General features: G+C 41.2%; 1 protein-coding gene across 2 annotated transcripts in view; it reads right to left on the reverse strand.

Moving 5' to 3' along the window:
• Nucleotides 1-2,922: 2,922 nt before the first annotated feature.
• The window catches only part of GABRB2 (gamma-aminobutyric acid type A receptor subunit beta2), a 177,059-nt gene continuing 165,267 nt past the window's right edge, over nt 2,923-14,714 (reverse strand). Inside the window, exons 9-10 of one of the 2 annotated variants that reach the window (XM_081133931.1) lie at nt 6,460-6,531; nt 2,923-4,223 (exon numbers count right to left, since the gene is read on the reverse strand). In XM_081133931.1, coding sequence (XP_080990057.1) covers nt 3,876-4,223; nt 6,460-6,531 — 420 coding nt within the window. In that variant the 3' untranslated portion in view covers nt 2,923-3,875. The remainder of the gene's footprint in view (nt 4,224-6,459; nt 6,532-14,714) is intronic. The other variant, XM_081133932.1, reaches the window with a different exon arrangement.

A 14,714-nucleotide genomic window follows, 5' to 3' on the forward strand; every position in this document is an offset into this window, starting at 1 on the left:
GGAAGTGGCGTGAAGCGGCCGAGGACGTGCCCTACCCGGCGCGGGGAGGGCTCTTTCCCCTCCGCCTAGGAGGATTTTTTTAAAATCATTTTGTTTAAGACATTTTTGTTTTTTAAATCACCAATGGACAAAGCTATTTATTTCCCTTGAAGAGAGAGCAAGTAGCCAAGCAATGCGAGAGCGAGTTAGTCTCCGGCGCTCTGAGGTCAGCACTGTCGCCGCGTCCAGCTGCGCAGGGTCCCCGAGACCGGCATGGGCTTGCTGATAGAGAAACGCTCAGTACCCTGTATCACTTGTTCCAATGTGTTGATCTGTTGGTGGCCAAATTAAAGCTACTCATACACTGGCTTAATGAAGGAAATAAAAGATATTAGCTTATTCCTTTTGTTTTCCAACATATGAATGCATATATATGCATGTATGTTTACATGGGTCTCTATATACACATATATACATGTAGATTGTTGTATGACCTGTTGTTTATTGATTGCTTTGCTGTTTTTGTTGTTGAGTGTGAAGTTAATCATAAAACTGGAACACAGGTATCTACAGAAAATGAAAATTGTCTTAGTTGCCAATTTAATGCAGGTCTTGCTTAAAATGAACGTGATCCATTTCCCCAGTATGCTTTCCACTGAACTTTCTCTATGTGTTGTGCTTTTTTAAGCTGACAGATTTTTTTGTTCCTAATGCTAGAATGTAAAGTCTTTTGGTTCATAGACCATTATTATTATTATTATTATTATTATTTTTAACCGAGCACTGCTTTTGAAGAAATGAGAAAAGGTCTAGATGGCACTGCGTATCTTATATCTTTTCCGTTAGCAATTTGCAGTGGACAGAATTGTAACATTCCCTATGCAAACACATGATCACGTCGCATGAGTTTTCAGTTCTGAGAATGCATTTCATACCTACTAGCAGTCATGTACAATATATATATACAGATTGAGATTGAAGGTTTCATTTAGACTGTGCATCTTAGAGTCAGAATTTGCCTATGAATTTCACAAAGATGAAAAAACACCTTAATTGCTGGCTATCTGGCTGTTTTATAATAAAAAAACCCCAAACTATACATACATGTATAAACTGATGGTAATAGCCTATCAGAATTGCCAAAACACACTTTTGTGGTCCTTAAATTTAACCACTGGACATCAAGCTGACTGGTCTTTGTGGACTTATGAGATCTAACACCCCTCCCGATGTCCCCTCCCCAAATCCAATTGAACCACAGTAAAAATGGAGTTTAAGAATAAATTCTGTATCTACTGTTTGTTACCTCTGGGCAGGGTGAGCCAGTTGTTTCTAACTACGTGGCTACTGAATGCTGATATATGGATTTTGCTCTAAGGCATCTGTCCCAGGTCCCATCAAGTCTCTCTTTTCCTAGCTTCTTCCTATCACCGGGGGCAGAAATGAATCCCTGGTTGTATGCTTTTGACAGTCTTGCTGCGAGGTTGCCTTTTTCCCCTCTGATCTAGATTACTCGGTTGACTTCCTCTGATATCAAATTTGTGTTAAGTGACAATATCAAGGGTTTTTATGGCTTTTACAATAATTGCAAATAAAAGCCCACTTCCAGATGTGGGCTCTGAGTTGTCTCTAGAAAAACCATCCTAGAATGGCATTTTGGAGTTGTGCACCTGAGTTATTAATATGCTCCTTCCTGATATATGCTACTCAAACTTGAACCCCTGGAGAAGAGGGGCAGGCACTTTTATTAGTGTGATGCCCCCAAATCATTGCCTAGGTGAAAGCTGAAAGCGTGTCCCTGGAGAAACTTGAAGACTTTCTACTCTGAGCCTATGGGCGGAACCTTGCTTGGATTCTGCCCAAAGACCATACTCAGAGGTGTTTAAGTGTATAATCAAGAAATGAGAACCATGGTCCCTGATGCCAGTGGGGAGAGAAAAACAACATCCAATCTTGAGGCAAATTCAGAAATCTAAGTACTAAACCTTTTCCTTCTTCTCAGATACTTGGAAGAGAAGGAGAGTAGGACCCATCACTTTCCAAGTGGCTAAGTCATCAGAGGGAACATAACATAACATTTTATCCACAGGCAGAGACTGGCTTGGCTACTACGCACAATTAGAAATGTTACTCTGAAAAGAAGTGCGCTTTGCTTTCTCAATAGACACAGCAAAGTCACCTTCCAAGAAAAAGTTCAATGAAATCCACCTTTAAGGAAAATTTAGCAGTTCACTATTTTCTCCATGAAAAAGCAAAATGCGAACCTCACGTTGATAAAAATAAAATATATTAGCTTACTTTCCTTGCTGTCCAACATATGAATGCATATGTCCAACTGGTAGAAAGCAGCACAATGACATGATTTAAAAATGGAATAAAAACGAAACACCGTGCCTACCAGATTATCAGTTAGTTTCCTGCAATATCAACTGAGGCTCACAGCCTTCAAGTTAACATGCCCTGTTATCCTATTTCCCACGGTTGCCATATTTTCCTTGACTAGGGAGACTGCAACATACACAATGAAGGCAACCTTAAAAAAGCAAACCTAACAAACCCACAACAGTAACTCCACTTGTGCGCGTAACCTTGGAAGTATTATTTGCTCTGAAAAATAGTAAGATGAACTTCATTGCACATAAGGATGCAGAGTTCACTCAATCTCTCCAAAGCCTTCTGTTTTCTGTCTCCTAAAAATACAATCAGACTTTCAGAAGCAAGAAAAACTGGAAAGGAACATTAATCTTTTAACGAAATGAACAAATCCCTCTTTGGAAATACCCTATTAAAGTCAGAAATAAACTGATAGGGCAAAATGTTGCAGAGACAGCAGACATCGGTGTGTGAAAAGCAACCTGTTTGCATTTTGCATTAGTACGTTCCAATAACTCTCAACCTAACCTGCATCTAAGATGATGCTAATTGGGCTAACTTTTCTCTTTTGTGGGTGTCTTTTAATTAAATAAACTATACAGGCCTCTGTAGGTATGCTGTCAAAAGCTTGTGAGGTTGGAAAAAAATCTCTTGTTCTGCCTTTTGCCACTGACCACAGTATGTATAGACCAGATGCTGTGTGGGCTGAAAAGGGTCATGCTGCTTATTTCATTTTGTTCCAACAGTCATTTCTGGATTTTCCACTCTGCTCTGGGTTTTTAACTCTTCTTTTAACCACCTAGGAAATAGAGTTTTAGAAAAATTTCTTTGGCCACTGTGCATGGTAATGTTCAGAATTCTCCTGGACTCTACATGCCAACATGGAAGACCTCATAGTTGATTCCCAGTGCTCGAGCAATCTGAAACTGGCCAAGCTGGTTTCCTGAATCTCTGTCTTGACTCCCCTTATCTTGTTTGAACTACAATGAGAACCTTCTAGAATTCATTGTGGGAATTATCTGCCCATGGCACCATTATCGCCTTAATAAGACGGGCACAGGCCACCTTCCGTAAGCATGTTCACATGGCATTGAGGATAATGTTTCGTAAGCACGGTGCCATCTCAGCAGCATGCCAACCTTAGGGTTGAGATGGGAGTATCTGGACATGACCGCTTCTCAGCGAAATGACTGACAATGCTATTGCGCCTTCTAAGAACACCTTCTAAATAGTTCCCCTGTGTTGGCTGCACACCTAGCAGATAAAGTGGAGCACTTGGACTCAGTCTTGCCAGCATGCGTGCAAGTCACTTGCATTTCAACTGGAAAACCACAAGGACCTTAGTTATTCATTACTTAGCGGAAGCAACCCAAATGGTATGAAATGGACCACAGGATAGGCCAGCAACTAAGGTATTTTAGCATCACTTTGATCCGGATGGATGTGTTTTCCAAGTCCTACGTCAGGCTGTACAACTGGATTGAGGAGGGGTCTAGTCCTTGCTTCCCGAGGGAGGCTATGTTTTAGTTCACATAGTAGAGCCAGTAGACGATGTTGAAGAAGGAAAAAACCACGGGGAAGAATATGCGTGACCACCGATCTATGGCATTCACATCAGTCAAGTCGGGGATGGTGATTTTCAGTTGGGACGCGCGTCTCCGCAGGCGGCTTTTCTTCTGGGCCACGTGTCGCTCCAGGGCATTTCGGCCAAAAGTATGCCTGGGCAGCCCGGCTTTCCGATACTGGATGTTGGAGGCATCATAAGCCAGCATTGTGCTCCTGGGGTCTCCAAGTCCCATCACAGCCTCAGATGTGGCCATTTCATTTTTTATCTCAAGAGTGCTGAGTAAGATGTTCTCATGGGGGTCCATCTGCAAGGGAGACGAATCAAATGAGACAATCTAAACGATCAGCCTTTCAGACGCTTATTACAGAAGAGTGCTGTGGTACCTAGCTTGGGCAGTACAGCTGACCCTTGAACAACATGGGTTCGAACTGAGTGAGCCCACTGACATATGGATTTTTTCAATGACTATCCATACTGCCTTCAATCTGAGGTTGAGAGTCTGCAGATGCGGAGGGCCGTCGCAGGCACTGATCTATGCCATTTAATAGGGGACTTGAGCATCTTGCAATTTAGGGACCTGCAGGAGGTCCTGGAACAAATCCTCCATAGTTACCAAGAGACAACTTAAGTTTTGGGGGAGTCAAAAGTTAGACATGGATTTTCAACTGTGCAAGGGTCGGTGCCCCTGACCCTTTCCCCTGTTGTTCAAGGGTCGACTCTGTATTTATCCTAGCGGTTTAGAGGACTGGCTTTGTGGCTACATTATCTAAAGCTGGACTGTGGTCCTGCCATTATGAGCTATGTGAGTTTCAGTTTCCTCATCATATCAAGTGATGTGGTAATCCAATCCGAGAAGATTGCTGTAACGATGTAATGATATAATAGGCTGCTGCCCTAGATAATCAAACCTAGCCACAACACATGATTATTAACAGCAGGTTATATTTATTTTGGTGGAGAATCCGGATATACCAATTTCCAGTAACATTTTAAAAATTATAAAATAAAAGAAAAATGGCCAATGATAGGTACAGATGATATATGGAAACAAGGAATATAACCAACACTTAATTGGAAGATATAATGCTCTGAGCTTCATTAATTATGCAGAAGGCAAGAAGAATGTTGCTGAGATTATATATTATCAATTAGCTTTCAAATGTGGTTTAATGCCCCTGTATTATAAATTCAAATCTGAAATCTTTTGAGAACTAGAGGCTATAAAATATGTGGGAACATAATAATTGAGCAATTAATCTCTGCCCACTGATCAGACATTCTCTATGTTTGGTTTGTGGCAGTGTTTTGCTTAGTGGAAATGTTAAACAAATATATTCTTAAGGATAATTTTCAAAGTCTGTAAGATTTGGAAATTAAGCCCAATAAATGTTGAAACACCCTGTCAAGAAAGGGCCAGGTAATGGCCTTAGTGATGGGTTTGATGGCCCTGTGGAGGAAAGGGATATTTACAGCTGCATACTATGTGTCAGGACTTTGCAGAAATTGTCTCACTGGATGCTCAAAACCATCCTTTGGAAAGAAATTTTTTTCCTGGTTTGTAAGTGAAGTCATTCACCAAATTTCCCAAAGTCCTAAATGGTGGAGCTGGAACTCAAACCTTGATCATTAGGGTCCAAAGCTTGGGGGAGAAGATTGGGACTTTTCAAAGTTCGGGGAGAGTGAAGCTGATGGAAACGGGAAACCTACTACCCCTTGTTTTTCTGTCCTGCTCTGGGTTGTTAACTGTTATTTTAACTGCCAAAAAAATAACAGCAAAATTTCTTTGGCTACTACGCATGATGATATTTAGAGACTACCCTGCTCTAAGCAGCACCAGGATGTTTGCTTTTCTACTGAACAGTTGCAATAAGAACATTTATGAATATACACCAGGCTTGACTGGGGTGAAAACATAAATCAATAACAACAATCATAATAAAACAGTAGAGCACTGGAGTATTAGTAAGGGAAACTTGTTCTAAGTTAAGGACAAATGATCCTTGAATAATTGGTGTAATTCTGGTAAGCTATTGTTTCATTATCTATGAAATGCATAATCTGTCGGATGAGATCATTCCTGGAGCTACATTATTTTTTTTTTGTCATTCACAAAATAATAAAAAACCATACTGATTGAACACCACTGGGTGCCTGGCACTGTGCCAGGCACCACAGCTCCACCGGGGAGGAAGCTGGCACTGCTGCTGTGCCCACGGCAGTAGCAGTCTCCAGAGAGGATGTTGGATTTGAAGTCAAAAGAGTGGAGATCTGGCTCCCGTGTGTGTGTGTGCATGTGTGTGCGTATGTGTGTGTGTGTGTTGACCTTGGAAAAATGATTTAGTCCTTCTGAACCTAGGTTCCTTCAACTGGAAGAACAGGGCGTGGGGACATAAGCTGAGAATGCGGGCATAACGTGGGAAACTGCGCGCTCTGCCAGCCGCCTGGGCGATGCCCGCGAGTGCAGTGGGATACATACGGTTTCCAGCGAGGTGGGAAAGCCCAGGGCATAGCTATGCCTAAAAGAAAGCAAGTAGGCTGACCTTGCCGTAAGTCTGGAATAGATATGGGTGATGAGCTTCCTGTAGGTAAACACCACTGGAGGTCTTCCCAGGCTGCAATGGGAGTGTGGCAGTTAGTGGTGTGAGCCTCCTACCAAGAACCCTCGGGAACGCGGGCGCTTTGCACACCCGCTGACTCAGCTGTTCTACTGGGTAGAGGGATGGGCTCTGCTCACTTGAGGTAGTCTGCAGACTGACCCATGTGCTGATGGCTCTAACAAGGGCAAATTCACGTTAAACATTTGGATGAAGAGGCTTTCCTTTCCTCCTTTCTATTCCCCACCCTAACATTTTTCCAACAAGAAAAGAGAAATTTTTGGTCAACAGAGCTCCGTTTGGCTGAACAATTAGAGTGAGCCTTATTTTCGTACAGTCATTTGTTAATTCAGGTCTGGGTTCGGGTGCACTGTTTCCTTTCCCGCACCTTTCTCAGTGACAGGTGTATGCTGTGGAGGGATGTCCCTGTCCCATAGTAACATATAGAAAAGCAAATCCCATCCTTCTGGGACCCAGCAGCCTCCCAGACTTACCTTGGGAAGGGAGAACGAGGCTATTTTAAACCTCAGTTCCCCACTCAGATCATCAAAAGAAGAGTAAAAAACTGCACAAATCCAAGAAACCTTAACTCTGCAATTTTCAATTACCGTGACTAGTGTGTGTGGGGGAGATCTTGTTTTATCTTCCACGAAATGACATTGTGACCTGAAATTTGAAATGCTAAGGCAATGAACTGTTAACCACCTGGGAATGTCCAAAGCAGTCTTTCCAAAAGAAAAACACTCTGAAACTACCTACTATGCGCTCAGTATCCTGAGAGGTGAGAGAAAGTTCACCCAACTAGAACATAACATGGAGGTCTCTAGGAGAGCAAGAGTGCCACCAACTTTGACTTTGCAAATCCCTCCACCAAAGTGGAGACAAAATAGCCAAATATGGAGTGTAAATACCCAGGAAATTGCGGGAAGGCGGTCATTTTGAATAAAAGCCAGTAGGGAAAAAAAGGCTGAGATGATTTTCACTCTGCCTTTTTTGTTTCTATTATGCTACTGTAAAGTGCTTTAAATCTCTCAACCATATTATGAGGATGGAGTTAATACTATCAGCATTTTGTAAACAACCCTTTCCATCAAAATCCAGAAATTCATGGGTAGCTAGGAGCTAGTTATGTGGTAAAGCAATAATTTAAATTTATGTTTGCAGATTCGAACCTTCAACTCTTTCTACTAAATATTTTCACCATAGGGTAAAATACCTATGACGTGGTCAACCGGTAGCTCTCAGATATGAACAACCTAGTTGTTGTTTTGATTTTTAATTTTTAAATTCTCATGGGTAGATCACATTAGCACATGTCTCAAGGTTTCCTCAGTAAGATGATTCCCTATTAAGGAATCAAATTAATGAATTCATTCATTATGCACCAGTGACCTGTGTGACCCTCCTTTGTCATTACAAGGGGAAAATATTCTGCTTCAGACACTTTTACAAAAAATCTACTTGACCCAGTGGGTGAATCAAATGAGCTTGGTGGGGTTTTCAGCTATTGATCTAATGATAGTTTTAAGAGGAAGTAAGGGGTAGACCTCAAAAGCAGAAAGAGAAGAGTAAGGTTTTTCTTCTCAAAGGACCCCAGAAGAGAAGGTTTGTCTAAAGGTCATGATTAATACAGGATTGGCAGTGAGAAGACATTCAGTAGCATGAGTGGACACGTCTGCTCTTTCTGGTCCTTCTGCCGTGGGTCCCCGCCCCTCTAGCCTCCACAGGCAGAGTGGCAAGGACACGGACTTCAGAAATGAGAGCCGGTTCCAGTCCCGGCTCACTCTGAGCCTCAGTGTCCTTCATCTAGAAAATCTCGGTGGATGCAGGGAAGCTTTTGCTAACTCTCCTCACCAGCTTAAACTCTCTTGCTATGACCTCTCAGAACCCTGGTTTCCCTTATGATGGCAAACATGTGGGCAGGGCCTATACCCTGTTGGAATGTACCCTTAATGCTGACCACTAGAGTGGGTGCAAAGTAGTATTCAAAGAAAACTCGCTTCCATGAGTTACTGAGAGGGTTACAGGATCACATGACCCAAGCAGGCTGTGAAGATGTAATGGAAAGTAGGAACAGTTGGCTCTGTAGTGAACTAGACTCAAAAATACAGGCCTGCCTGAAGGACATTTAAATCCAGATTTCTAAACATCACTAACTGTGGTCAAATCACGTATGTCTAAGCATTCTGCCTGCTGCATCAAATTTCTTTTAGATTTAATTTAGAAAAAGTTTGCCTTTTAATTTCCTTAAACATCCAATTACCAGTCACTTAAAAACATATATGGGGAAACAAAGGAAAGATGGCCAAGGAAAATTCACCAGGCAAAAATCTTGTACTTTTGCAGCTCCCTTGAAAATTGTGATCCTGATTCAGTACTGGGATTGGTTTTTGCAGCCGTGTGGGCCTCACTGCAGCTAACTCTGCAGTACCTGTCCATGCTTGAACTTCGCACAGTAGCCTTTCCCATTTTTGTGTAGCTTAACCTTTTCCATTTCTTTTAAACTCACAGAATCAAATTTCCTCTTGGAAAATGATTCCTTTCTATGTATGTGTTAATTTATGTGAAATTCATTAAGACTAATATATAGCTACAGATCACTGATTTTTAAAAAATATTTGGACTGAGATCTAAGGATTAATGTTAAATTTAGGAGAAAAGAGAGTATATTCATATTGTTATATTTAATAATATTAAAGTATAATTAATAAAATATAGGATAAATTGACTCATTTCTTTTAAAAGCCTGGGAGAATTCTTTCTGGTTTCTTCCTCTTAATTTAATAAAATACAAGCTAGTAGTTTCCTTTTTTTTGCTAGTAGTTTCAATTAAAGTTCAAAGTTAGGAGTTATTTTAATTGTCTGGGGAAAATGTAAGAGATTGGGATCATACTGAAATCCCCACGAAGAAAGAAAAGTGAAGGAAACTATATTTACAATCTATTAATCTTATGGACATTTCTTTCATCCAGAAGAGGGACTCACTTGAAATTATTACAGATCTTCAGGATGTGTGGAGTACAGCCAGTTTTATAAGGAGCTTACCTAAGCCCGAAGTCCTATTTTGACAAATTTCAGAGAGGTAGATATGAGAATGTGTGTACCCAATTCTGATAACTTAAAGAGATTTTAACACCTGGGGGCTCAAATACTGAGAGGTGAAGGTTTGTTGTAGTTCAATTTTCATCTGAATTATTGACTCAAGTCCCAAGCTGGAGAGAGATGATTGATCTAATCTTTTCATTTGCTGGTTCATACAATTCAAAGCATTATGAGCGATGACTTGCTAAAAATTTCTATGCACACTATGGAATCAGTAATTCACAATCTCCGAATTCATTTTTCAATAATACCATAGAGGACGTTTGTTTTGGTTTCTTTCTGCAAGGCTGAAAACATTCCAGTCAAGTGTTTCGAATGTGCAGGGGTGGGGAGGGGAAGAATGGGTAGCCATTAACAGAAGATGAACTACAGTTTCCCCCCGGGGCTCACACACATTGTTGAGCGTAAGGACAGTGCACACTGATAACAGGGAAAGGGGTGGCTTTTGCAGCCACACACCCCTCCTCTTCATAATATTCCAAGGCCCAGAATAGCACGTAATCAATGTGGTGGTCCATCACATCAAATTTCATGACTTATGGCACTGATTGACTTAAAGGTGATAAACATCATCATCCCAGGTCATTAAGCGACTCACGGTTTCCTCTTGGTCCTGGGTGTTGAAACTTATCCCAAGCTTGTCGAATAAGCTAATGGAGATGGGTTTGAACGTACAGAACCACCCACCCATCACCTCAGTTCTGGGTTAGAGGGAAATTACAACTGCTTCTAGCTTTCAGCTAAAATCAAAGAGGCCAAGGTTTGGTTTCTGTTCTCTTTAGGCAAGGCGCTAACATTTTAATGCATCTAAAAATCTGACAATTCTGGAAGATACTGACTCAGAAAGAGAATTTCTCAGTCCAGTGGCTTCAAAAAACCCCATCTAGTCTATAATCAGATCCCCTCACATGTATCAGAGTCACGCTTCTTCCACAGAACTTTGCCCACTGCCTCCTACTGTTTTTCATTTAATTTGACTAAGAAGCCAGAAAGATGACCGAATGCAGACCATATGGGCAGGACTCCCGTGAACATGCAACAAAAGGGTAACTCCACAGAGAGGCAGGGAACACAGCCAATGACCTTTGCTTCTATAGACTCAGAGTCTCAGTTGGTTCTTTTTGTTTTTTCCCCTTGGTTGGTTCTTGACTGGCAGGGGACATGAGGGTGATGCTGAAAGGCACCTCTTGAAGAGAGGTGGGCCGGATGGGGAGGGTACATGGACTCACACTGATTACTGGGTACTCTGAGTGGGAGTTTACACACATTTAGTACTAACTAGCTCTCGGTCTGGTGGTTGTGCTTAAAAAATGCACTGTTAAAAGGTGAATCACCAATAACTATAAAAAAATGATAGTCAAAATGACAAAATGCATCTACTCGGCCTTCCATATCCACAGATTCAACCAACCGCAGACTGAAAATATGAAGAATATATAGTATACATGTCCACTAAGTATTGACTAATGGTATTATCTGCTAATTCAACAGATATTTCTTGAGTCCCTACCAAACATGCTCCTTACCCTCACAGAGATCACATCCTAAAGGGAAGATACACCTTAAACAAATACCTACAGAAATAATATGTAATTATAAATGAAAATAAGAGCAGTGAGGAAAGTGTCTACATTGCTATTAGAGTATGTATCAGGGGACCCATGTAGTGAAGTAGAAAGATGCAACATGTATAAGAGTAAGGAAGGATGAATAGGGTTCTCCTACTTCCAATTATCTGATGAAGCAAATGTTAGAAATTCCTTGGTCCTGTTCAAACAGAGGCATATCATTCAGTAACAGTTATGTTCTAGTAAGAAATTGTCTGGCATTTACAAATCCTTTTGTTATTGTAATTATTTGCCATTATATATTTATTATAGTAACACTGCCCTTAGCATCAGTTATTTCGTCTTTGTCGCATACAGTGGGTACAAGCTTAAGAGTACAGTTGTCCCGCTGCATCCAAGGGGAACTGGTTCTAGGAGCCTCTCCTTCTGGGTGCTCCAGTCCCTATATAACACGCTGCAGTCTTTGCATGTGATCTACGCACATCCTCCCATGTACTTTACATCATCTCTAGATTACTTATAATACCTAATACAGCATAAATGTCATGTCAATAGTTGTTATACTGTATATTGTTTAGGGAATTATAACAAGGAATAAAAGGTTTTTTCATGTGCAGTACAGATGCAACCACCACAGACCTAACTACATAGTATACATAAGCATTTTAAGAAGAGCCACTTTGTGAAATAAGAGGTTATATTTTAAAGCAGGCTGCCACGACAGCTGAAGTCTTTACCTCTAGGCTGCAGGAAGTCCCAGGGTAAACCAAAAAGCATTCACCGTCTTTTAGGCTGACGCTGTAGTGGGTTCTGAAGCCAGGTTAAAAGCAGATGGGGTTAAAGGCAAGCTCACTAAACTTTGCGATCCTGGGCAAGATATTTAGCCTTGCTGAGCCTCAGTTTTCTCAACTGTCTAAGTGGTATAACAGTATCTGCCTTACTGGGCTGCTGTGAGGATTAAGTGAAATAATTCATATGAAGGACTTAAAAACAGTGCCTTATATGACAAACTCAAGGAATAGTAACTTGACAGAGGGCCACACAGCGGCTGTTCAGTCACTCCTTAGGGAGCATGAATGCATCAGTACAGATGTGCTTCTCTTTGCTGTAGCCACGTGGTAGGGAGCTTCCTATAGGTTCTAGGCTGTGTGAATCACCTGGTTTCAGTCCCCCCGGAAAGTATCCAAAGCCGGGACTTCATTACTCACCTGCCTCAGAAAAGAGACAGTGGATGACATTTCTCCCTGAGGCTTCGATGGAATGCCTTGCTTGGTTCTTTATCCTTAGAATGGGCAGAGGCGAGAAGTAACTCAGAATGTCCCATTCTGTTATTTGCCAACAAGGTGAGTTAAAGTTTAAGAATGTAGACTTTGCACCCATCAGCAAAGTAGGTTTTCAGATTTATTTCCTGCTGCACATATTTATGGGAACTATGTCTCTCTTTCTCCAAATTAAATGCATCTATAAGAAAGTTTCATTATGATGATAACGATAATGTGAAATTACATTTTGTAGATGAATTTCAGTGTAGATAAGAACATCTATGTTGTTAATTAAGTTTTGAAGACAAGCGTTTTAGAATTGGCTTTGAATTCTAGCTTCTCTACTGATAAGCTGTGTGACCTGGGGCAAGTTCCATAGCTTAGCTGAGCCTCAGATTCTCATCTTTAAAATGAAGTTACATCACCTCCTCTTCCTTAAAATGAAGCTAATTATATAAAGGTTTAAGATTAAGACAAAATTATTTAAGGAGCCTACCAACATGTCTGGCATACAATTAGGTACATAACAAGAGGTACCCATTGCTATGATAGTCACTGACTTACATAGGCAGGTAAGGCGGATTCTTTATATTTTCCAGTTAGCCCCTTGCAGTGGATGTTGTAGTTGAATCTGTCCCACCCATTCTTTTTTTTCTTTTTTTTAAAAATATGTCTTTATTGATTTTAGAGAGAGGAAAGGAGAGGGAGAGAGAGAGATAGAAACATCAATGATGAGAGAGTCACTGATCGAGCCCGCAACCCGGGCATGTGCCCTGACCAGGAATCGAACCCCAATCGCCTGGATCCTAGGTCGACGCTCAACCGCTGAGCCATGCCCGGCCGGGCTGTCCCACCCATTCTAACAACAGTGGAGACTGGCCCAGCATCCAGATGTGAGCCTGACTGCTTTCGGCTGGTCTTGATATTTCCCCTCCCCTTGCCATGGATTAGTTCAGGCATGGGAGGCCTAAGTCAACTGAGCCAAGGAGAATAAAGAAAAGGTTTGTTGGAGGCCTTTGGATTAAAAAAAAATCCCCATTTCTCCTCCTAGATAGAAATGAGAAAACACAAAGCCCTGTTGCCACTGGCAACCATCTCATCTCAGAACAAGGTACCACTGACAAGACTTCGGCTGGCTGGCTTGAGAGCCCTACCCCCACGCCTCTGTGCACGCTCTGCACAGGCCGGGTGCTTTAAAGGTGGGTGGGAAGTCAGAAGGACACATTAATACAACTCAAAACAGCCATTTCAATTGTTTCAGATAAAACTGAACCTAGGACAAGGGTAAGGTCATGTATAATTCATAATTATCATTATAAAAATAAAACTTTCCTTTCAAAATCAATAGTCTTGCAGGAAAGTTTAATGTTATCCTGCAGCAATTTTCAAGAAAATGTCCTCCATTTATTTAGGTCACTTATGATTTGTCAAGTGTCTTTCATATTCTTTATCTCATCGCCTTCTACAACATCAGAATGAACTGGGAAGACCAGGCACGGACTTCTTCATCTCATGGACAACAACACTAAGGCCCGAAGAAATTCCTGCCCCAAAGCTGCAGAACTGCTCAGAGGCTGACCTGGGCTCAGTGTCCTGGCTTCTTGAATCCAAACTGGACTCTGCGGCTGGTTCTGCCGACTGAAGAACTGAAGGAGGATATTTTAAAACAGCTTCACATGCAATCTGTGATTGAAATGTGCAATTTGGAGACAGAAACCTAGGTTTATACTGCAGCTCTAGTTAGTCCCAGCTCTACTGCTAACTAGCTTACATAATCCTGAGCAAATCACTGATATTTCTGGGTTTCAGTTTCTGCACATAAACATGAAACATCACACACAAAAAATTGTTAAACTATGTATGGTGATGTATGTTAACTGGATTTATCGTGGTGATCATTTTAAAATATATACTAATATCACATCATTTCATTGTACATTTGAAACGAATACTGTTATGTCAATTATACCTAAAAAAAAAAAAGCCCACCCAAAAAGCTAAGGAACTAAAAAATGCTGTAATAAACGAAAAGAAAATGTTAATTAAAGAGAAACAAAAAAGAATATTCTGAAGTGAAGTTTCCTATTCTTAAGCCTGTGATAGGCACTGCGAATGGACCCCCTGGATCCTGTCAACTACAGAATTCTCAGTATAGTTGTCAAGGCAACCACGAGTCATTCAGGGCTGGTACTCAGGCTGTAACTCACTTCTGCGCCCTGGGTGACACACTTGCTATTCAGTGTGCAGCATCTTTGGCATCGCCAGGAAG

This window comes from Miniopterus schreibersii (assembly GCF_964146895.1).
Source record: "Miniopterus schreibersii genome assembly, chromosome: 4".
Taxonomy (NCBI): Eukaryota; Metazoa; Chordata; class Mammalia; order Chiroptera; family Miniopteridae; genus Miniopterus; species Miniopterus schreibersii.